Source organism: Chionomys nivalis, chromosome 10 (assembly GCF_950005125.1).
Source record: "Chionomys nivalis chromosome 10, mChiNiv1.1, whole genome shotgun sequence".
Lineage (NCBI taxonomy): Eukaryota > Metazoa > Chordata > Mammalia > Rodentia > Cricetidae > Chionomys > Chionomys nivalis.
Window position 1 is genome coordinate 21,936,732 of NC_080095.1, and position 23,858 is coordinate 21,960,589.

At 42.4% G+C, this 23,858-nt stretch overlaps 2 protein-coding genes across 3 annotated transcripts in view; both read right to left on the reverse strand.

The window, feature by feature from the left end:
* Papola (poly(A) polymerase alpha) overlaps positions 1-18,362 on the reverse strand; it is a 53,427-nt gene extending 35,065 nt beyond the window's left edge. For both annotated transcript variants that reach the window (XM_057783330.1, XM_057783329.1), the window contains exons 1-3: positions 18,158-18,362; positions 5,994-6,167; positions 4,996-5,062 (exon numbers count right to left, since the gene is read on the reverse strand). In XM_057783330.1, the coding sequence (XP_057639313.1) occupies positions 4,996-5,062; positions 5,994-6,167; positions 18,158-18,165 (249 nt within the window). In that variant the 5' untranslated portion in view covers positions 18,166-18,362. The remainder of the gene's footprint in view (positions 1-4,995; positions 5,063-5,993; positions 6,168-18,157) is intronic.
* Positions 18,363-20,586: 2,224 nt separating this feature from the next.
* Ak7 (adenylate kinase 7) overlaps positions 20,587-23,858 on the reverse strand; it is a 61,565-nt gene continuing 58,293 nt past the window's right edge. The window contains exons 17-18 of the mRNA XM_057782800.1: positions 21,926-22,084; positions 20,587-20,726 (exon numbers count right to left, since the gene is read on the reverse strand). Of these exons, the coding sequence (XP_057638783.1) occupies positions 20,688-20,726; positions 21,926-22,084 (198 nt within the window). The 3' untranslated portion in view covers positions 20,587-20,687. The remainder of the gene's footprint in view (positions 20,727-21,925; positions 22,085-23,858) is intronic.

A 23,858-nucleotide genomic window follows, 5' to 3' on the forward strand; every position in this document is an offset into this window, starting at 1 on the left:
AGGGTCAAAATTCAAGGTCTCTCTCTCTCTCTCTCTCTCTCTCTCTCTCTCTCTCTCTCTCTCTCTCTCTCTCTCACCCCTTTGGGCCAGCCTGCCTACAAGATACCCCATCTCAAAGAATAAATAAATAAAAATAGGTTCATCAAGACCACTCAGTGTGTAAAGGCACTTGCCACTAAGCCTGACAACCTGGGTAACTAATCCCAGAGGCCCATATGGACGAAGGACCCAACTCAGGCAAATTGTCCTCTGTCCTCCACACACACCACATACACATTAAATCAATGTAATAAAAATTTAAAATAAAAATAATAATTGAGAGTTTCCCCCAAAAATTATGATATCCAAAAATATTCATAGGAAGACTGAGTCAGGTACCAAGTCATCACAGAGAGACCTTATCAATGGATGGAAAATCATGCACAGGCCTCGCCTTATAAGGCCCCATTTTCATCAACTCACAACACTCGTCAAAGAGCCAAGCTATTCACAGAACACAAAAAACCAGAGAGGAATGAGACTCATTCTATTAAGCCAAACAATTTTTCTTAATCCTCGGGCTCGTCCTAAGAAGACACACAGAAGAACTATCCACACTTACACTCTAGCTGTCCAGAAGCTAAGCAAGGCTAATCTAGACTACACAGCAAGATCTTCCCTGAAAGAATAAAGAGCCAGTACTTGGGAGGCAGAGGCAGGCAGAGCTCTATGAGTTCGAGCCAGCCTCATGATCTATAGAGCGAGTTATAGGATAGCTAAGGCTACACAAATTAACTCAAAAATCTAATTAAAAATAAAACTATAAAGACCACCAACATTTAAATAAATAAGAGTTGTTAGTTCAAATAGGGTATGGTATCATACAACTGTACTCCTTGTACTTGGCAGGCTGAGAAGAGGTCACTATAAATTTCAGGGCACTTTGGGCTGTCTATGGAGGGAGATCATGCCTCAAAGAAACAACAGAATCACTGGTTCAATACAACACTAGAGATTTCTCAGGCTCATGAACTAGACAGAATACTGTGAATATTATTGAAAGTAATCTCCAGATCCATAGCAATCACCACGAAAATTCCAGTAATACTCTTCACAAAACAAAAGAAAAATTCTAAATTCATCAGGAGACATAAAATGCAAACTAGTCTAGGCAATCCTACACAGGAAGAACAATGACAAAAGAACCGTGAATCCCAATTTCAATTTATATTAAAGAGCCAACAGCAAAAACAGAAGGGAACTGCCTCAAAACACACAGACCAACAGAGGACCTAGAAGTAAACTCACAGCTACAGCTTTCTTTCAGAACAAATTCATATTCTTGAACCAGTGTTGCACCCAAATGAGTAGTTCTGTAACTGTCTTCACAGGTTCTCTATTATCAGCTTAGTTATGGCTAGTAACCATACAGAAGGACATTTCTGGCTAGCTTTCTGAATAACAAAATAAGCAAAAAACTACGCAGGTTAACACAAAAGCTACTAGTCCTATCTTTATGAAATGGAACATTGGCAAATAAGTTCTAATAATTATTAGCTTTAAATTTCTAATATTTCTGCCAAGTAGGGCTCTCTTCTTTTTTACTGTGCAACCTGCTTCAGTGCCAGCAGCCTAAAGCAGAGAGACTGAGTGACAGGAACAACATTTTGCATTATTAGCATGGGATACTATTAGAGGCAGATGATGGAGCACCATAAATCCAAACCCATCTATGATCATCCACAAATTTTTGACAAAGATGTCAAAAACATACTATAGTTGTAGTTGGATCCCTTTTCACACTGTGTTTAAAAAACAAAGAACTGTGAACACCTTAATACGACCTGAAATTCTGCAACTACTAGAGAAAAACAGAATGCCTCAAAAAAAAGGCACAGGCAAAGATTTTCTGAAAGACTCCAAGATATCAGGAAATAATACTGGCAAATAAGATTTCATGAAATCAAAAAACTGTGCAGCGAGACAAACCGGAGTGAAAAAGTCTACAGACGGAAACATCTTTCCCAACTACACTTCCCACAAGATTAAGATCTTGTATGTAGAGTTTATTCAGTCATAAAGAATAAAATTAGGACCGGGTAGTTGTGTTGTACACCTTTAAACCCAGCACTCAGGAGGCAGAGGTAGTAGGATCTTTGTGAGTCCAAGGCCAACCTGGTCTACAGAGCGCATTCCAAGACAGCCAGATACAGAGAAACCCTGTCTTAAAAAATGGAAAAAAGAAAAAGAATAAAATCTGAGGGCTATATTAATGCCTCAGAGATAAAGAGCAATGGTTGCTCTTGCAGAGAGTCAGGGTTTACTGTTCCCAGCATTCAACATGGTGGCTGACAACCATCTGTTTCTAGAAGATCTTACCCTACTCTTCAGACCTCTACTAGCACAGACACATGAGCAACACACAGACATACATGCAGGCAAAACATACACAAAAATAAATCTTAAAAGTTATGCATTATCTTTTAGATGAAAATGGATGGAACCAAAGATCACTTTAAGCAAAATCAGCCAAATGCAAGCTAACCATATTGCATATCATCTCATTTGTGAATCTAGACAGAGACAGATGACACAAAGGCAAATGGGGGACTTTCTGTGGTGAAGATGACTAACAAATGGGGGTGGGGGAAGAGGAAGACAGTGGAAGGTGATCAAGCCTAACACTGCACACGGATGAAAACATTAAATGCAAAGCCTCTGCTCTATGTGCTTACTAAATACAAGTAAATAGAGCACTGGTTCAAGAAACTCATCAGGTCTTCCAGTCCCTGGGAGGGAAGAACAAAAGTACCCATGATGGCAGGTGTGGTGCACATCCCTGCAATCCTAGCACTGGCTATCACCCAACACTATGAAGGAGAGGCATGGAGGTCCAGGGCAGTCTTCATGAAGCCTGTTCTCAATAGACAAGCAGGCATAGCTCAAAAAAATAAAATAAAAATTAAAAAATTCAGTTCTGACCAGGAATGGTGGTAAATAACTATATTCCCAGTATTAGGAAGGTAAAAGCTAAGACAAAGTCATCACACTACTTAGGTAATCAAGTTCAAGGCCCACCTGGGCTACATACTAAAACCATCTCAAAATACAAACCAGTTGTGGCTTTGTCTACTTAATTAGCATCTAAGAAAAAAGCTCTTCAATAAATCCACGCTTCCTACACAAGGCTAGTACCAACTTCAATGAAGAAAAACACAAGCTTGGATACTTCTTGCTCAGCTCATAAAACTTATTTTTCCAAATTTTCTATTGAAAACTTTGTTAGTAAGAAATGTGGGACATAAAAAAATCACCATTTAAATGTTCCAACTGATCAGTTTAAATATATAAACATGTATTTTAAGAACACTATCAACTTACCTAAAACCATGTAACTTATTTTCCCTTAATACCCTCTCCTGTCCTATAAGTCTTCCCTTGGTTATCTATCAGCTTTTCAGCTGTGTAAAAATTAGACATGCATTTTCTATTACAGCAGAAAAATTACTGCTACTTATGGAACATTAAGAATCTGTCAACCACACCTTTAATCCCAGCACTCGGGAGGTTCGAGGCCAGCCTGGACTACAAGAGCTAGTTCCAGGACAGGAACCAAAAGCTATGGAGAAACCCTGTCTCGGAAAATCAAAAAAAAAAAAAAAAAAAAAAAAAAGAATCTGTCAAATACATTCCACACAGCTCTAATAATAACATTAAGCATACCAATGAACTCCTTAACTGTGTGAATGAGTACAGTCAAAGTACCATGAATTCAGGGAAATATCATAACTAAACAACGATGTTCTTTTTGAGTATCTAAAACAAAACAAAACTAAAAGAAGAAGAAGGAGAAGAAGAACAAGAAGAAGAAGAACAAGAAGAAGAAAAAGCACAAGTGGGGGCTAGAGATGACTTAGTGGTTAAGAGCACTATTTGCTCTTCTAGAAGACCCAGGTTCAGTTCCTAGTACCCACGTGATAGCTCACAAAAAAGATAGTCCAGAGGATCTGATGTCCAGCCACACCTATAAGGCAAAACACTCATACACATAAAAAATTAATTAATTAAAAACAAACAAAAAACAAGCTATTCCAGAACTTTTAAAAAAACAGTTAAGATTCTCAAGTATGGTAGGGACTGAATCCAGACCTGGAACATTCTAAAACTAAGTAAACCTTTCTTTTGTTAGTATGCTTTTTTTGTTTTTCAAGACAGGGTTTCGGATGCCGGGCGGTGGTGGCGTACACCTTTAATTCCAGCACTCGGGAGGCAGAGGCAGGCGGATCTCTGTGAGTTCGAGACCAGCCTGGTCTACAAGAGCTAGTTCCAGGACAGGCTCCAAAACCACAGAGAAACCCTGTCTCGAAAAACCAAAAAAAAAAAAAAAAAAGACAGGGTTTCTCTGTGTAACAGCCCTAACTGTCCTGGAAGTTGTTTTGTAGACCAGGTTGGCCTCGAACTCATAGGTATCTCTGCCTGTAATGAGATTAAAAGTGTGCAATAGTAGTAAACTTTTAAAAACTGCTTTTATTGCTTTATTAGAAACATGGCCTCATAACACAGCCCAGGCTAACCTCTACTTTCAATTCTCCTGCCTACCCACTTTCCAAATGGCGGGACTGCAGCCCAGTGCCATGGCCACCTCAATCAGGAGAATCCTTCCTTAAAGTGATTCTTGGAAAAATGGGCAGTAGTTCATAATTACTGGGTCTGACTCTGAAATGCTGCAACCAGAAGGCACTAATTTTTTTTTTTTTTACTTCTTTCAAAATAACAAGAAACTTGGTAACTGTTTTAGGAATAAAAATTCTGATATGGTGGCACACCTAGTCCTAGCACTCAAGAGGCAGAGGCAAGTGAACCTATGTGAGTTTTAGGACTATCTGGTCTATATAGTGAGCCCTAGAGCAACATACAGCTAACTCCTACCTTACAAACAAACAAACCACAAAAGACTTAATTCATTCAAGTAGGGCCAACTGATGTAGGACAGTTGGGTCTGTGACATCACCTTACCTTACTTTCGCTGATTTCTCGTATCCATTCTTTCACCAGGTTATTTAATTTTCCCAAAATTAAAATCCTGTTGATAAAGCAATTAATAAGTTATTCACTATTACAGATTAAATTATAAATAAGTGGGTCACGAGGTTTTACTTTTCTTGTTTTTGAGACATGGTCTTACCACATAGCCCAGGCTAACTTAGAACTCACAATCCTGATTCCCAGGTGCTAGAATTATAGGTATTTGCTACTATTTTAGGTTTTATTTCTATTTATTTACTTATTTGTTGTTTATGGATAAGGTTTTACTATATAACCCAGCTGCCCACCATTGCCTCCTTAGAGCTGGGATTAATGTAATGGTGTGGGCCTGGCCTCAAAACTCACATTTTGTAAGAGATCAGAAACTTAAGAGGTTAAACATTGGCACTGATAACACTGGTTAAAGTATTTCCTTTTCTCCTGACAATTCTGCATTATAACCAAGAGCCACTGGAAATCTTTTTTTTAATTTTATGTGTATAGGTATTTTACCTGCATTTTATGTCAGTATACCACACATGTGCCTTGTGCCTACAAAGGCCAGGTCAGAAGAGAGCACTGAATCCCCTAAAACTGGAGTTACAGATGGGTGAAAACTACCATGTGGAACTGGAAATTCAACCCAGGTTCTCTGTAAGAGCTGAGTGTTCTTAACCTCTGAGTCACTCTCCAGTCCCCATCAAAAATTTCAACTGAGCTAAGGGTAGCTTAGCAGTAGAGCCTTGCCCAATGTACAATGTTTAAACCCTAACCAAAACTGTTCTGCTCCCCTACTCCCCCCCAAAAAAATCATAATTAAGGCAAAAGAACTCTGTATGAAACAAGTTCTCTCTAGGGAATATCAACTTGTATGAAACAAGCAAATAAGATTCAGAGTAACCTTATCTACAAAGTAAGTGAAGAATGACTCAGAATTTACTGAGTATAAACATCTTAAAGTTCACACATATAGCACCCATACATCTTACCTGCGCTGCAGTTCCTCTTCTTCTTCAAACACCCCAAAGGGCTTCAGAGTCTCGATGAGTTTCTGTGTTAGCAGGCAGTCAGTCTCCTTGGGGGCCGCTAAGCTGATAGGAGAGGTAATGCCATAGTGCCTCTGTGGTGGCTGCGTTTGTTGTGATCCCTGCGTTGTAACTGGACTAAAAATGGAATTGGATAAACTTTCTTTACTGCCAAAAAATTCTACAATTTGAAATTAATCAATATGACTGGAAAAGTACTTTAGTAAAAATGTACTTCTACAGTTGATCCTTGCCATGTTCCCCAAACTTGTATTTTTTTCAGACAGGAAATGCAGGGCAACCCAGGCTGGCCATGAACCTACTTGCCTTAGCCCCAGAATGCTAGAACTACAGGCATGTATCACCATGCTCAACTCCAAATTTTTACTTTCAAAGACATTTTGCTTCACAACAAAATATATCTCTGTATACTTTGAAGTAAAATATATCAATAAATTTCTCTTCCCCCAGGAATTAACATCACTGAGACACCAAAACCCACACCGACACACTGCCAAAGAGCAAGCAATACAGTAATACAGAACACACTGCTAGATAGAGTGTAATACAAAAAATAAACCTTTAAAAATGTAACAAGAAGCCCTTTTGCATTTCTAAAGCCCTAATAAACAGCCGGGGTGGGGGTAGGGCTGTTTCAACTGTGCATCTGGTATACTGTAGTTCCAGCACTCAGAAGGCTAATCCAGCCTACACAATGAGACCTGTCTCAATAAAGGAAAAGAAAACACTATTTTTTGACGTAAGACACTCACTAAATGAAACTTACCAAGTGACTCACTGGATGATACATATAATGGGGCAAATAGCATACAAATCCAACTTAAAGGGAAAGTTGTAGTCACACTAAGTTTCTGACACTTTTATTTTGTCTTCTGATACTGACAGATAGATACAAGTGGTCCTGTTGCTGACCACTCAGCTGTATGCTATGTCTTCTAATCACTGTGCCCTGACCTACTTATGTGTTGTGTCAGCTTTCATTCACACTGCATCTACCTCCCAAGTGCTGGGATTAAAGGTGTGCACTGCCCAGCAACTGTTCAGTTGCTAACAAAACAAAGTATACCACTCAATTTAAACAAACTAGACCAAAACCCTAAGGATAAAGCTCTAGCTCACCTCACAGATGTCGCCTGCACTGTGCACAGCAGAGCCCCTCTTCCATGCCTGAAAACATCAGGCCACATCTACCACTTTTCCAGAACAGTTACCAGCAGCTGTTTTTCCAGACATTATTCTACTTTGTTAGGCCTAGTAGCGAATGCCTCTGGTCCAATACTGAGTGCAGGCAGGAAGATCAACAGTAGCTCTGTGTAAGTTCAAGATCAGCCTGTCTATATAAAACTCTGTCCCCTAAACATAAAGGAACAAACTATGCTTCATGCTCACCCTAATTAATGTACATGGCCCCCAGCATGATGCTCAACCTTACCTTAGGCCACAGCAATGCAGCCAGTAGAGCATGGTATGGAACCTGACACACAGAGCCAAAATAAAAGACTTTCTTTTTTTCTTTCTTTCCTTTTTTTTCTTTCTTTCTTTTTTTTTTTTAGACAGAGTTTCTCTGTAGCTTTGGAGCCTGTCCTGGAAGTAGCTCTTGTAGACCGGGCTGGCCTTGAACTCACAGAGATCCACCTGCCTCTGCTGGGATTAAGGCAGCATGTGCCATCACCGCCTGGTCTTTCTCTTTATTTTTCTTAAGTATATATCACAGACAGAAAACTAACAAGAGTCGTGAATACAAAAATATATACTTTAATCCCAGCACTGAGGAGATTAGAGACAGGAGGATAGCGCCAAGTTCAAAGCATGGTCTACACTACAAAGTTCCAGGTCAACAAAGGCTAGAGAGACATCTCAAAATAGAAAGGGTGTAGGGGCCAGTTTAGTCTTTAGACAGGGTTTCTCTGTGAAACAGCACTGGCTGTCCTGAACTCACTCTGTAGACTAGGCTGGCCCAGAACTCACAGAGATCCACCTGCCTCCGGCCTCCGAGTACTAGAATTAAAGGCGGCCAACAACTTCAACTCTAGCCATGTATGAAGTTCAAAGTTCCAACACTGAAAGATATAGCCTCTCCAACATTTTTTAAAGACAAGGTAGACAGACCAGTCTAACCTAAACTCCATCACGATTTAAAACAAAGATATATTAACAAACTGGGCATAGTGGCTCTAGGCTTAGAATTCTAACAGTCTGGAGGCTGAGGCAGGAGAATGGTCATGAGCTTGAAGTCTGGCTCTACTACAGAGAGAAGCTATCTCGGGGGATGGGGACATAGTACCTAAGCCTAGGGTGACAAAACAAAACAACAACAAAAATAACCATAAGACTGTCCAAAATATGGCCCCAAATTCTTATACAGATATACGACTGACAGGAACATCATGCACTCAGTGCTATTCCAGAATGCGGGCATGCCTGACATCTACTCCATTCACTTTTAATTGTTTCTTTTGACTTTCCACATACAAGATTATCTGACTCTTTACGGGAGCCCTATATGCAATACCACAGGAAAGACTAGAAACCATTCATGGCCCACCGGTGAAAGACCTTAGTAAATGTTTAGGAAATAACGTGCCACATAACAGTAATTCACCTGGTGTGGTGGCACACACCTTTAATCCCAGCACTTGGGGGACAGAGGTAAGTGGATCTCTATTTAAGACCATCCAGGGCTACACAGAGAAACGCTGTCTCGAAACCCTAATATGCTGTCTCGAAACCCTAATATATATTTGTGTGTAATATAAATGTATATATATATATTACACATATATGTATAAAATAATATAATAGTAATTTATGGGGTAGCAAGGGAAAATGTTCACAATGTCAGGTGAAAAGGCTGTGCAACTATGACGCTGAGAACTCAGTCCACACAGTGAGTCAAAACACTTCACATAAGCACCAATTATCTTTTCTATTGCAAATAAAGACAGAAACAACTCCCTAAGTTCACTGAGTCTCCATGTACTCTACCCTATGGTACCTCCTTACATCTTTCACAACGTGTACCCTTATGTTTCAGAACATGATGGAATGCACCATAATTGTAGCTACTATAGATAATGAGAAGTAAGCTTAAAAGAATAGAAGGGTAAAGAAAGTGACACAAAATTGTAATTCTGGTACTTAAGAGGCTGAGGCAGGAGGATCTGGAGTTGAGGGCCAACCTAGGCTACAGAGTAAGAAACTAAAGGTTACTTGCCACCAAGCCTGACATCCTGAGGAGTCTAAACCAACTCCCCAAACCCCTGGACCCATAGGTCAACGCTCACAAATTGTCAACGAAAGCTATGTATCAGACACATGTGTGTGCAAACACATAAATAAATCTAATTTTAAAACTTTTTAATTGGGGGACTGGTGAGAAGAGTAGGATCACTGCCTGCTCTTCCAGAGGTCCTGCATTCAATTCCCAGCAACCACATGGTGGCTCTCGACCATCTATAATGGGATTTTATATGCTCTCTTTCGGCATTCAAGTGTACACGTGTGCAGACAGAGTACTCATACATAAAAAACAAATCTTTAAAAAAAACTTTTTAATTGGGCTAATATGGCTCAATGAGTAAAGGCACTTCCTTGCTGTCAAGCCTGACCAGATGAGTTCAGACCACATGGTCTGAGGGTCTGAGAAAAACAACTCCCACAAGTTGTCCTTGTTCTCCCACACACAAAAAAAAATGTAAAAATGTGAATTCCAGACCAGCCAGGGCTACAATGAGACCTGGTCTCAATACCCTAAAGAACTGATGAGGGGAAGGGGAAGGAGGACAGAGAGTGGCCATGCAGAAGGGAAAGGGGTGGAGGAGGTAGATGAACAACACACACAGACATGCCCTAGTGCTGTCTTACCAAATTTTTACAAATTTACAATGTTTACAAACATTATTTAAGCAGTAAAAAGAAAATCTGGGCAGAAAAGGAATAAGGAACCTCTCAAAGGTACTGCGCTATGTTATTTAATATTAATTCTGGGGGTTGGAGAGATGACTCAGCAGTTAAGAGCACTTGCTGTTTACAGAGGATCACAAAAGTTCAGTTCTCAGCAGTGTACCCATACTGGATGGCTCACAACCACCTCTAACTCTCTAGTCCAGGGGGATCTGATGTGCTCTCTGACCTACATGGTCACACTTATATGCAAACACAGAGACAGAATAACTAAAAATAATAAATATTTTAAGCATTCATTCCCAGTCAGGTATAGTGGCTTGCCCTGTAATCTGAGCACTCACGGGCTGAGGCAGAAGGATTTAAAAGAATTTGATGCCAGTCTAGGCTACAACCTGGAATTCCAGGTTGTCACAAGGAATTTAGCATTAAACAATAATTTAGTAACAAGGGGCTAACCTAGGAGTCTAAAGATGGCTAATTAACCAGTCACCACCTGTTTTATGTTAGTCACATTAAAGCTATTTAGAACACAGCTACTCTTCCTTTTTAAACTCATGCTGGCCTGGAATACTCGATCATCCTGATATAGCTGGAAGTTTTCTGTCTCGCCTGCTGGGTGCTGGGCCTGCAAACATGGGATACCATACCTGGCTACAATATCAACTGTATGAAAAAGTGGGCCATCCATCCAGGATTTAGTAAGCACCAGCAGAGGTTCAAACAAATGACTTAACAGGTTTTACCCAAAGGGAATGAATAAAGGATGATGAAACCCAAGGCCAAACTGTCAATTCCCGGTTGACTGTGCAGGAAAAGGATAGTCATTCATAGGTCACTTTCCTGTTCTTCCAAAGGATATTATTTTGTTATTTAATAAAAACATATTTGATTGTGTGTTTTGCTTCCTCCCCCCCCCCCCACCGCCTTATTTTGGTTTTTCGAGACAAGGTTTCTTTGTAGTTTTGGAACCTGTCCTGGAACTAGCTCTTGTAGACCAGGCTGGCCTCAAACTCAGAGATCCGCCAGCCTCTGCCTCCTGAATGTGGGGATTAAAGGTGTGTGCCACCATCATCCAGCTCCTATGGGTGTTAACTAACTGTCCCTTTGCTACAGACTCTGAGGGAAGAGGGGGGCACTCCTACATCAACTTCCCCAGGATAGCCTGGACCTGTCACAAAACACTGGGAAAAATAAAAATAGACATGATTTAAGCTTTTTCCTATTAATTCTTATGTTTTATTTACGTGGTGTGAGAGATCATGCCACAGGCTCATGTGTGGAGAGCAGAAAACCCTGTGGAGTTGATTGGCTCCTTCCATCTTTACTTGGGGTTTCTGGATTGAACCTGGATGCACTTTATCTGTTGAGCCATCTCACTCACCTGCCCGAGAGCTAATTTTAAAAATACATAGACAAGTTCGGAATGGTATGTATCTGTAATCTCAGAAGGGAAAAGCTAAGACAGAGAGGAGAAATGCCAGTTTGTAGCCAGCCTGCACTTGTAACACAAGTGCCTATCTCAACCAACCCCACCCCCGAAATTGGGAAATCAAATATGGCTCCCAACACAAAATGGAAAACAATGTTAGAATAAGAATATGGTATGAAATCCAGAGTCTGTTTATATACCAATCTACAAATTAGTACCTTTAAAATTATCAAGTATCAGGCTGGCACAATAGGTAAAGGCACCTATCACCAAAGCCTAATAACCTAAGTTCGATCTCCAGGACACAAGGGGAAAGAACTCAAAAGTTCTCCGGCCTCTGCATGAGCACCGTGGCATACACTTTACACATCCACACAAGTCAACACATCCACACACATAAATGCAAGTTAAAAAACTATCAAGCACTACTATGTACATCAATCTAACCAATTTAAAGAACTGTCTTAGTTAGGTTTCTTTTGGCTGTTATAAAATACCATGATCCCCACATCAGAGGTCTGATCTCCAAAATATACAAAGAACTCAAAAAAAAAAAAAAAAAAGAACATCAAAAGATCACATAATCCAATTTAAAAAAAATCGAGTACAGACCTAAACAGAGAACTCTCAACAGAGGAATCTAAAATGGCTGAAAAACACTTAAGGAAATGTTCAACATCCTTAGTCATCAGAGAAATGCAAATCAAAACAACTCTGAGATTCCATCTTATTCCTGTAAGAATGGCCAAGATCAAAAACACTGATGACAACTTATGCTGTAGAGGTTGTGGGAAAAAGAGAACACTTCTGCATTGCTGGTGGGAATGCAAACTGGTACAATTCTTGTGGATGTCAGTGTGGCAATTTCTCAGAAAATTAGGAAACAACCTTCCTCAAGACCCAGTAATACCACTTTTGGGTATATATCCAAAGGATGTTCAATCGTGCCACAAGGACATGTGCTCAACTATGTTCATAGCAGCTTTGTCATATCCAGAACCTGGAAGCAACCGAAGCAACCTAAATGTCTCTCAATCGAAGAATGGATAAAAAAAAAAAATGTGGTACATTTACATGATGGAGTATTACACAGCAGAAAAAATAACGACATCTTGAATTTTGCAGGAAAATGGATGGAACAAGAAAACATTATCGAGTGAGGTAACCCAGATACAGAAAGACAATTATCACATGTACTCACTCACTCATAGATGGTTTTTAAACATAAAGCAAAGAAAGCCAGCCTACAAACCACAATCCCAGGGAATTGACAACAATGAGAACACCAAGACACTTATATAGATCTAATCTACATGGGAAGTAGAAAAAGACAAGATCTCCTAAGTAAATTGGGAGCATGGGAACCATGGCAGAGGGTTGAAGGGGGGGGGGGGGAGACAGGGAGGGGAGCAATGAAAAATGTAGAACTCAATAAATATCAATAAAAAAATAAATAGCCGGGTAGTGGTGGCGCACACCTTTAATCCCAGCACTCAGGAGGTAGAGGCAGGCAGATCTCTGTGAGTTGAGGCCAGCCTGGTCTGTAAGTGCTAGTTCCAAGGTAAGCTCCAAAACTACAGAGAAACCTGTCCCGAAAAAAATAAATAAATAAATAAATACATACATACATACATACATACATACATACATACATACATACCATGGTCAAAGTAACTAGGAGGAAGGGTTTATTTCTGCTTACAGTTTAGAGTCCATCATGAAGAAGTCATGGCAGAAACTCAAGCAGAGGCCGTGAAGGAACACTGCTTCCTAGTTTGCTCTTCACACCTTGCTTAGTTTGCTTTTCTTATATAATTCAGAACCACCTGCACAGATGTGGTACCACCCACAGTGGGCTGGGCCCTCCCCTCCCTTATCAATCATTAAGCCAAGAAAATGCCCTACAGAGGTGCCTACAGACAATCTGATTCTTTTTCTCAGTTGAGGTTGTTTTCCCTGATCACTTCGGTTTACATCAAACAGAAAAAAACCTAACCAGAACAGAGCCGTTATCACCTTCATCACTGCCTTGAACATTATAACCCAATATTGTACAATTAGTTTAAAAAGCTGTTGTGGACATCAAAGATACAGAATTAAAGGCAAAAAGAAATGAGAACTAGCTAAGCATCCTAATGGTCTTTTTTTTAAAGGAAAATAATGGTTTTCCCCTGCCCCCTCACTCCAAGACAGGATTTCTCTGTAGCTTTGGAGCCTGTCCTGGAACTAGTTCTGGTAGACCAGGCTGGCCTTGAACTCACAGAGAGCTGCCTGCTGGAATTAAAGGCGTGTGCCACCACAGCCTGGGGGAAAGCAAAATTTTAAAATACTTGTCTAGAGACAAATGAAGGCTAAATTTAGGTGTACTACTAACATAAAATTGACTTACCAAGTAATCAAGCCAGAAGACATTTTTGCCTCGAGTAAAAACGATGAAGGTGTTCATGGACTAGGAATCAAACATGTTCATTAACATGTTTAATAGAAAACAGCATTTCAAAAACCATAATCACTTACTGAGCAGCAAACAATTCTCTTACAACATTAACCTCCAATCTTGAAGCTGACTTCCCAGTCTCAGTCAAATACTGCCTATACACATACCCACACACCATGAAGATCTGAGTTCAGATTCCTAGCTCCAAGTATCTGTAACCAGAGCCTTTGAGGGGAAGGGAGAAAGCTCAGGTGGATCCCTGGAACTCATTGGTCAACCAGTATAGCTGAATCTGTGGTCTCCAGGTTCAGAAAGACCCATCTCAAAATGAAAATAGAAAGCAACAGAAGACATCTGATGACATCTCTGGCCTCTACAAGAACATACACAGATGTGTGCACCCTCATTCACACATACATGTGTTCTCCAATTAGAAAATTATTTTTCCAAAGATTTCCTAATACCTTTTCCTGTCCCTCTCTTCTGTTAGCCTGCTCTTGTTTGTTAATGCTGTCTTGTTATTAAATTGTGTAGTTTTTTTTAGATACTTCAAATGCAGTGCACTAAAGTTGCAGACTTAAAAAAATATTATCACTTTTTACCAAAAAACTGTTCTACATATTATGTCCATCGTGTTCAGTGTTATTTTTTTAAATCACCAGCTAGACAGCACTTACAGGTCAAACCACAGCCTGGTCTATAGAGCAAGTTCCAGAAAAGCCAGGCAAACAGAGAGAAACCCTGTCTCAAGAAAAGAAAAAAAAAAAAAAAAAAAAAAAAAAAACACCAAAAAAATGCTGAACCCAAGGACCAACACCAGTCCAACTCACACAAAGTGTTTTTCCTCAATTACCATTCTCCATTCTTTTGTTTGTTTTGTTTTTGAGACAGGGTTTCTCTGTGTAATAGCCCTAGCTGTCCTGGAACTAGCTCCTGTAGACCAGGCTGGCCTCAAACTCAGAGATCCACCTGTCTCTGCCTCCCAAGTTCTGGGATTAAAGGTATGTGCCACCACCGCCCGGTTACCATCCCCCATTCCATTGCTACAGCGTATTAAGACAATCTCATGGGTCAAACTTTTATAAAACTGTCATTTTTCTTTGCAATATTTGGAGTGGAACCCAGGACCTCACTCCCACTGGACAAGCTCTCCAAAGAGCTACATACCTCACAGCTGAAACTGGCATTAAGCTTCAAGGATTTAGGTACCCAGCTCTGAGAACTGCCGTAATTCCGGTCTTTTTTTTTTAATTTATTTTATTTTTTTGGTTTTTCAAGACAGGGTTTTTCTGGAGCCTTGCAGCCTGTCCTAGAACTCACTCTGTAGACCAGGCTGGCCTCAAACTCACAGAGATTTACCTGTCTCGGCCTTCCGAGTGCTGGAATTAAAGGCGTGTGCCACCACCACCCAGGCGTAATTCCAGTTTTAAAAGGCCGAAACAGAAAGATCACAAGTTTGAGGCCAGCCTGGATGATAATAAGGCTTTGTCTCAAAAGACAAACAAATAAACAAAAATCTTACCAAGAAAGGACGGGGTGGGGAAGGGGTAGAGACAGAAGAGGAAGGGGACAAGAGATGGTTCAAGGGGTGTACATGACAGAAGTACATCACACGTGTGTGAAAATGTCACAAACTATTTTGTAAAACAATAACAAAAAACCTTACAACATATGCTAATAATAAACTGCTCTCTGCTGTTTGAGACAGGGTCTTACTATGTAGCTTAAGCTCGACTCAAACCTCTCTCCTCCACTTCCAGCGCTGAGACTATAGGTATGGATCACCAGTACACTTCAAGAAGTACATGCACCATGGGATTCCTAAGGCTCAAGGAGCATTCCTCATCACGGCCTTACACATGACTGCAAATACCAAGAGCAAAACCAAGAGAAGCTTTCAACCCTGTTAAAAGGCCCTCAGTGATGGCCCACTACCTTCCCTCCTGCACCAGCAGACCACACTAAGTCATAGCCACATTGTGTCCACCAGTTGGACCCAGCTCTACCTTTGACTTCAGGCAAGTCCTCCCATTCTCTTCTAGTAAATGCCCTCATAAACATACAAGGGAACTACTGTCTGCTCCAAGTCTCACTAAATAGTTCCAACAACTTCAGCAACATTCTGGGTGTGGCATGGATGCTAACACTGATGCTGGTACAAATGATTTGGCCATTAGTGTAAGGCAAGAATAAAATGTATGATATATATTTTTCATTAATGCAGTTCCTATTTTTTTATTTTATTATTTATTTATTTCAAAGAGAGGGTTTCTCTGTGTAGCCCTGGCTGTCCTGGTCACTCTGTAGACCAGGCCAGCCTTGAACTCAAGAGATTCGTCTGTTCTGTCTAGGATTAAAGGCATATGCCGTCACCTCCTGACTAACGCAGTGGTTCTTGAACCAACAAACTATGTACTTTAAAGTACATCTGAAAAAGTCTGGAGACATCTATGTTGTTGCCACTTCGAGGAAATCACTGGGGTAAGGCTGCTGACATCTACTAAGCTGAGGTCAGAGGCACTTCTAGAGACCCTAGAAGACACAGGAAGACCTCCCTGAAAGGAATTATGTGGCTTAATGTCAACAGCATTAGGTGAGAAACTTTCTTAATGGACTTCCAGAACTTTCAAGTGTTTTTTAAAAGCGTCTTTGTTTTCTCCATAATTTTTCAAAGTATCACCACTACAGCAGCATTTTTCAAATTATGTTTGTAATTATATTCAAAATTTAGACAAAACATGCACCTGTGAGTGCAATGATTCAATCCACTCTGACCCCGACCTTTCTCCTGAGATGTCTACACTTCAACCCCAATTTACATGCCCAAATTTAACAGGCACACCAAAACCACACTGGATGTCGAACACAAAATATCTAGGAAATCACAACTCAGTACATCAAAGGCACCAAATTAATGTCAAGTGACACCAGAAGAAGCAAGGCAAGCCTTCCATGGAGAAATGAGGTTAGCAGTGTCAGAGGCTCTCAGAAAGGAAGGCCTGGCCTTCTCAACTAGGCAGTCTCCCGCTGCCCTGTATTGCTAAGAGTACCAGTACTCTGGGTTAAGATAGGACAGCTTGTGAGAAATTGGCTGTAGAGTTCAAATCCCATGAAACAAACCTTCATTTTATACATTTGAAATAAACCGCAAAGATTAAAGCGTTTAGAGCCTGGAACTGGAAGTTTCTGTAACCCTGAAGTGCCCCTGCTCGTCTTCTCAAGAGTGCTGAGACGGAAATGCAGACTCTCCTTCCTATCTGCACCCCCACACATAAGTTACTTAACGTTATTTCCAATCTGAAGTCTTTCCCTTTAGGATGTGCGTCCATCTTTTTTACTACTGATGTATCAGGAGCAGTCAACAGGAGTTAAGACAAGGTTACCACGTGACAACACTCCAACCATTCACATTTATTTGAATCCCAGCGAAAAACCACCAAAGTTTATCGACTCGTGCGTTACTTTACCCTCATTCCGTGAAGAATGACTCAACGGGAACTTTGCGGGTTTTACATCGATATAGTAGCTAGTAAGCCTAACAAATGTTATCCTTACAGAAATAAAACACATCCAACGGGTCTCTGAACAAAACATCAGGGTCTCTCAACAAAAACGAAGAGGCCAAAGGATCCATTTTTAAAGTATTAAGTACAATCCGAGGGATTCCATACTGAGGCTGTGTCCAAATTAGCTGCCTCTCCTGTTATGAAAGAAAAGTAGTCGCACAACCTAAGCCTTCACACGGAAGCAGAATACACGCTCTTATCTACTTCTAGATCCCAACAATGGGATGGCCAATCTCTTACAAGAAAAAAGGAAGAGGAAGAAAATCAAGAGAAAAAGAATCAAGGTAAAGTCTGTAAAGTAGACCTAGTGGGATTAGAAGGCCTGGGTGAATTCGCTCAAAGCTTATACTCGGAATCACAACGTGAGTGACCCGCGGACGGGAGGGATCAGGAAGTGCGCCCAAGCTGGGTCGCCCAGTCAAAACAAAGCCGGGAAGACGCCGCCCGCAACCCAGCGTTCGGGAGCGGTCCCCGGCCCACCAGCGCGGCCGGCACCCCGACCCCCGCTCCTCACCCGCTCCATGGGGGGAAGCGGAAGTGTGGGACTCGGGGGCAGGACGGCGCCATGGTGAGAAAGAGACAGGAAGGGACCGGGGTGACTCGGACCGCCAGTCCGCACCGGACGCCGTTCTGCTTCTGGGTCTTAGCGAGGGACCCTCGTCCAAGAAGACGGAAGCGGCGGCCCAGGCCGCCCGTACGCCTCCCCTCCCCCTTCGCCGCCCCCGGGGCCTGGCCGGCGTGCGCCTCACTCAGCACGCCAATCACTTACAACGGCATCGTCTCCGGCGCCGGCACCGCCCAGTCACTTCCCCCCCGCGACCGCCGCCGCCGTCCTGGGCATGATCCACCGAGGCGGGAGGGACGGTGGCCTGCCTCAGCCCCAGGGCCAACCCAGTCCCGCACCCGCGCCCCGCCGCTTTAAGCGCTTCTCCTCCTTCCCCTTCGTCCTAACATGGCGCCCGAGCGCTACCACAGCAACGTTCTAGAACCGCTGACGCCGCCACGCACACGGAGCGCGCGCCTGCGTACTCGCCTTGCGAAGAAGCATGGCCTCACGGGAAATGTAGTTCTTAAGGTGGCCTAGCCCTGTCCTCGGTGATCTCACGCTGTTGTGGTGGTGCGTGGGATTGGTGCGAGAGGCTCCGAGCGACAGGCAATAGTTCCTTAGCTCGGTGACGCGGCCGGGACAGCAATGAGAAGGGGGCGCAATCCAAGCAGGCACCGGGGATGCTTGGGACTGGGCTGTTGGTTGCCAGCTGCTGCCTCGCCGCTTCGTGCATTGCCTACTGGACAGCGTTGCGAGGACTTAAATGCGAAGGTTCCCAGCATAGAGCCTGGCCCATAAGTGTGACAGTGGGTCCCCTTTCTTGGCGACGGCCCTTGTATCTGGGTTGCTCAGCAATGTGTTTCTGATGCCAAACGAACAAATATGCAGGGCTGGGATTCTAGACCATGGGATTAGTTAGATAAAGTTGACAGTAACCATTAGAATTTTGGTGGGTCTAGTTTTGGGGTTTTTTTTTTTATTTGTTTGTTTGTTTACTCGTTATCTTATTTTTTATGTTTTTGTTTTGTTTTTTTGCTTTTGTTTGTTTTTCGAGACAGGGTTTCTCTGTGGCTTTGGAGCCTGTCCTGGAACTAGCTCTGGTAGACTAGGCTGGCCTCGAGCTCACAGAGATCCACCTGCCTCTGCCTCCTGAGTGCTGGGATTAAAGGCGTGCACCACCACCTCCCGGCTTTTGTTTTTTAGTAAGACAAGGTCCCATATAAACTGACTGGCCCTTCTGCTTCCACCTCCTGCGTGCTGGGATTACAAGTGTGCTGTAACACCACAGCTTTTATGTGATAGATTGGAGTATACTTCTAAGTGCAGATATGTCCCTTGTCTCCCCGTTTAAGAAAAATTAGCGATGGTGGTACACACCTTTAATCCCAGTGTTTAGAGGCAGGCAGATCTCTGTGAGTTCAAGGTCAGCCTGGTCTACAAAGTGAGCTACAGGACAGCCTAGGCTGTAACACAGAGAAACCCTGTCTCAAAAAAAAAAAAAGTTAATCCAGTTGCGTGGGTAGTTCAAGGTCCTGATTATAGGACTACCCCCGGGAAGGAGGACCTATCCCTTGTAAAGTGGGTTCATCTTAAAATAACCGTATTTTTCCTTCCTAAAATCTCTACCCCCGGCACGCTCCTTATGAGCGGACTCCAACATGGGATTGGGTAGAGTATTCTCACCATTCTGAGTCATATTAGCAATGCCCAACTATTCCTTTTTCTTCTGTCTTTCTTTCCAGCCAAAGCTTAAAAACTTAAGGATGAAGCTTTTGAGGTCCTTGGTACGTAGGGTTTCCTTATTCCTTCGCCAGAACTTCTTCCCCACCACGTGTCTGTCTGCTTCCAGCCGGCTGACCTCCCCGCAGGCTTATCTCAAATGGCAGGGCTTTCCCCCTTCTCCTGGCAGCGGTGAGATTTACAGCTTGCCTGCCTTGGAGATTTTCTTTTTAAACTCTATCCTTGAGCTTCCATTTTGAGCTTTTTCTTAAAGTCTTTTATCAATGAGACTAAGAACCCCAAGAAGGTCCCCCCATATCCTGATATCCTATGGCAATTCCCCATAGTTTTCCACTCATTTCTTTCTTGCCTTTTTTATTAATAGTTGGCCGAGAAAACTAACCCTAACCTGCACCTTTAGATGCCATCACTACGGATGGAACTCAGGTTTTGGGGTTGGTTGGTTTGGTTTGGTTTTTTGAGACAGGGTTTCTTTGTGTAGCCCTGGCTGTCCTGGAACTCACTTTGTAGACCAGACTGGCCTCAACTTCATAGAGATCCTACTGCCTCTGCCTCCTGAGTGCCCCACCAGGGTTTTGTGTATGTTAAGCAAGCACTCTACCACGTGAGCAAGATCTGAAGCTAGTTGGGCGGTAGTAGCACATGCCTTTAATCCCAGCACTTGGGAGGTAGAGGCAGGCGGATTGCTGTGAGTTTGAGGCCAGCCTGGTCTACAAAGTGAGTTCCAGGACAACCAGGGTTGTTATACAGAGAGACCCTGCCTCAAAAGAAAAAAAAAGGAACATATTAAAACATTAATCCCTGGGTTACATATGTATGTCTTATCTGTTGAATTTCAGACATTATTTCAATGAAGCAGTGGTCATTCATTGCAATATAGCTTTTTAATGATTCTTTTTAAGGATTCCCCATAATCCCTCACCCCCCAAGACCCTGGAAAAGTGCTTTTTCAAATTACAAGTTTAACTTGACCTCTTCTTTTGAAGCCCCATGGCCCACCACTGATGAATAGTTACTGCATGTCAGGGTTGTTCTTGAAGAGATATTCTGCCTGCAACAGAGAGGAAACAATTGATTTTTCATGTTTCAAGTCTTGCGGGGGGGGGGGCAGAAGAGACGGGCGAGCATGCCCACCGAGATACAGGTATACATGTGGCAATCAGAAGACAACCTCAGTTATCAGTTCTAACCTTCCACAAATCGCCTGAGACAGGCCCTCTGTGTACATCAAACTAGCTGGGCTGTGGGCTTCTGGGGACTCTCCTGTCTCTGCCTCCCATCTCACCATAGGAGTACTGGGATTGCAAACACAGGCCATAGCACCCAGCTTTATATAGTTTCTGGGCGTCTGAACTCAAGTCCTCACAGTTTGAGTAGCAAGTGCTCTACACAATAAGTCATCTTCCCAGGCAGAAGTTAACAAATTACAAGACATTGATTGCCACATGTTTGTGCTATCAGTGTTTACGAGTTTAAGGGTGTATAAATTCCTTCCTTCCCAATAAAAGATTAAAGAACTTATATAACAACAGATAAAAGAACACGGGTGGGGCAATAGCACAGGAACCCTCACTCCTAGCAAAAAAGCTATTGACAGGTAATACTGCTAAAGGAGGGGGAGTCAGTTTTCTTTAGGGACATAGTCCATGGTGGGTTGCCCATGTCCATAGGGAAACACTAATCAGACTCAATGGTTTATTTTTTAAAAAGAAACAAACACAAAAGGCCATGAAGTTGGAAGGGGGTGTGGAAGAATGTAGGGTCTAGGAGGAACCTGAGGCTAAGAGGAGAAAATAGGATCAGAATGTTATGTGTATATGAAGTTCTCAATATATTTCAACTACATATTTATTTTTACAAAGGAATACTCAGAGGAGGAGAAAGAAGAAATCTTACTGTAAACCATGAATATATTAGAAGTGATTTCCTGAGTAATGAGATGTGTATTCTCTCAAACTCACATAGATTTCTATTAAATTTCAGTCATGCTTCAATTTGATATTTTGAAAATTAAATCTTGGGGCTAGAGAAATGGCTCAGCAGTTAAGAGCACTTGCTGCTCTTGCAGAGGACCTGGATTTGATTCCCAGCACCCATAACTTCCTATAACTTCAGTTCCATGGAGTCTAATGCCCTCTTCGGGCCTCTGTAGGAACTACACACATGTAGCATACGTAGATACATGCAGGCAAAACAACCATATACATGAAATAGATAAACTTTTAAAATTTTGCTTTAAAGAAATCTTACCAGAAAATCCACGGGGTCCTCAGGTCTCACCTTGCAACACTCATTGAGCCCCTGCATGAGAGTGGGCATCACGTAACTCATCAGGTAGTTTCTCAGGGGGATGGACTGAGCCTCCAGCAGCTCCCTCTCTTCTCTCTTCACTTCCTCTAGCCGTTTATTCTGAGGACATAGAGCACATGGGCATGGGAAGATGCAGAGTCAGGAGAGCACGAGAGCATTTGACACTGCTGTCCCCACAGGACAGTAAGACTAGACCCTGCTGAACAATGTCACTCTGGCCTTTCCATCAGCAGAAAAGGATGCAATAGTGTACTGAGAAAGCTAACCATGTGCTAACCAAATTTCTTTCTTTATTGCTCTGTGTTTTTTATTCCTGTGCCCTTTAAAAACTTAGAAGAAGCCTTTTGTTGTTGTTCATGTACAAAGTATTGGGTTTTACTGGGGGGTTTTGAATATTGGGTTTTACTGGGGGGTTTTGAAACATAATTTGTTTTTGTTTATCCTCTTTCCAAACCCTTCTCTTTCACCTCCCCACCGCTCATGTGCGTTTGTGCATGTGCGTTCCTGTGCACATATTCGTGTGTGTGTGTGTGTGTGTGTGTGTGTGTGTGCGTGTGGTGTTGACCAGAGGACAATCTCAGGTGTCATCATCAGGAATGCTGTCTACTGACTTTGAAGCAGGGACAGGATCTCATTGACCTGGGGCTCATCAGTTAGGGTAGACTGGCTGACTACCAAGGCCCAGAGATCCTCTTTCCTCTGCCTCCCCAGCGCTGGTATTACACAAGCATGCCATTATGTCTGGTGTTTGATACAGGTTCTGTGTAGCAGCAGTAAAGAGACAAAGAGACGGCTTTCATACTGCCATCCTCAGGAGGAGGAGGCATTCCCTTAATAAAAGATTTATTTTTTATTTTTAGTTATGTGTATGTGTGTGTATGCCATATGAGTACAGGTATCTAAAGAAACCGAAGAGGACATTGGATCTCCTAGACCTGGAGTTATGGGTGGTGACCAGCTGCCTGTCCTGGATCCTAGGACCCAAACCAAGGTGGCCAGAAGAGCAGCAAGTGATGTTAACTGCTCAGCCACCTCTCCAGCCCCAGTCCCTAATCTTTTAGGGACCTTGAATAAGGCCAAACCAGGAATCGTGGCTTTGACACAGAAAAGAATGTCAGGCTCAGCCAGTTCTTGGGGGAGGTTTTTGTTAGTCAAAGATATCAAGAATCAAGCAAGGGAGACACAGAGAACCAGAGAGTTCAGAAAGAAGGGCATGGCCAAGTGTGGGTGTGTGCTTCCCAAGGGAACGTGGAGGAGTAAGGCATACCCGGGCAGCATCCTACAGATTCTTCAAAGAGGAGTCACAGGGTGTTAGTAGCAATTGTTAGAGCCCATCATCAACATTTTAGTAGCTCTTAAGTTATATCTCAAAAGGTTGCTAAGAAACTTTTTTGTTTTTGTCTCTTCTTTTTTTGATGGGTGAAATTATAGGGTGGTTCCAGAGGCCGTGAGGATTGCACGAGGAACACACATCCTTTCCTTGGTCCTAGAAAAGTTTAGGTTCATAGCAGGGAAAGGAGACCTGCCTGAAGCAGTTGTTAGCTGTGCAGGGCTTTTGTTTATTTGCTGGTGAAAGCCAGACTTTGTAGTGAGCAGCTCCTCTCCTGTCTCATTTTTCCAAGGCTTTCCCTTGGAGTCCTTCTACTCTGCCTCGTGACAATACAGTGCAGGACCCTGTGCTTCCCACATAAGCATGCCACTGGCCAAGTGATCCCTGTCCTCCTGTCCCCTGCCCTGTCTCCCATCTTCTTATCCTTATCTTTTTCTGCTCTTTATTTGTTGTGTTTTTGAAGCAGGGTCTCATGGAGCCCAAGCTAGGCTAAGATTTGCTGCTAGAGTCCGTGGGTGCCTCCCTACCTCTGCCTCACAGGCA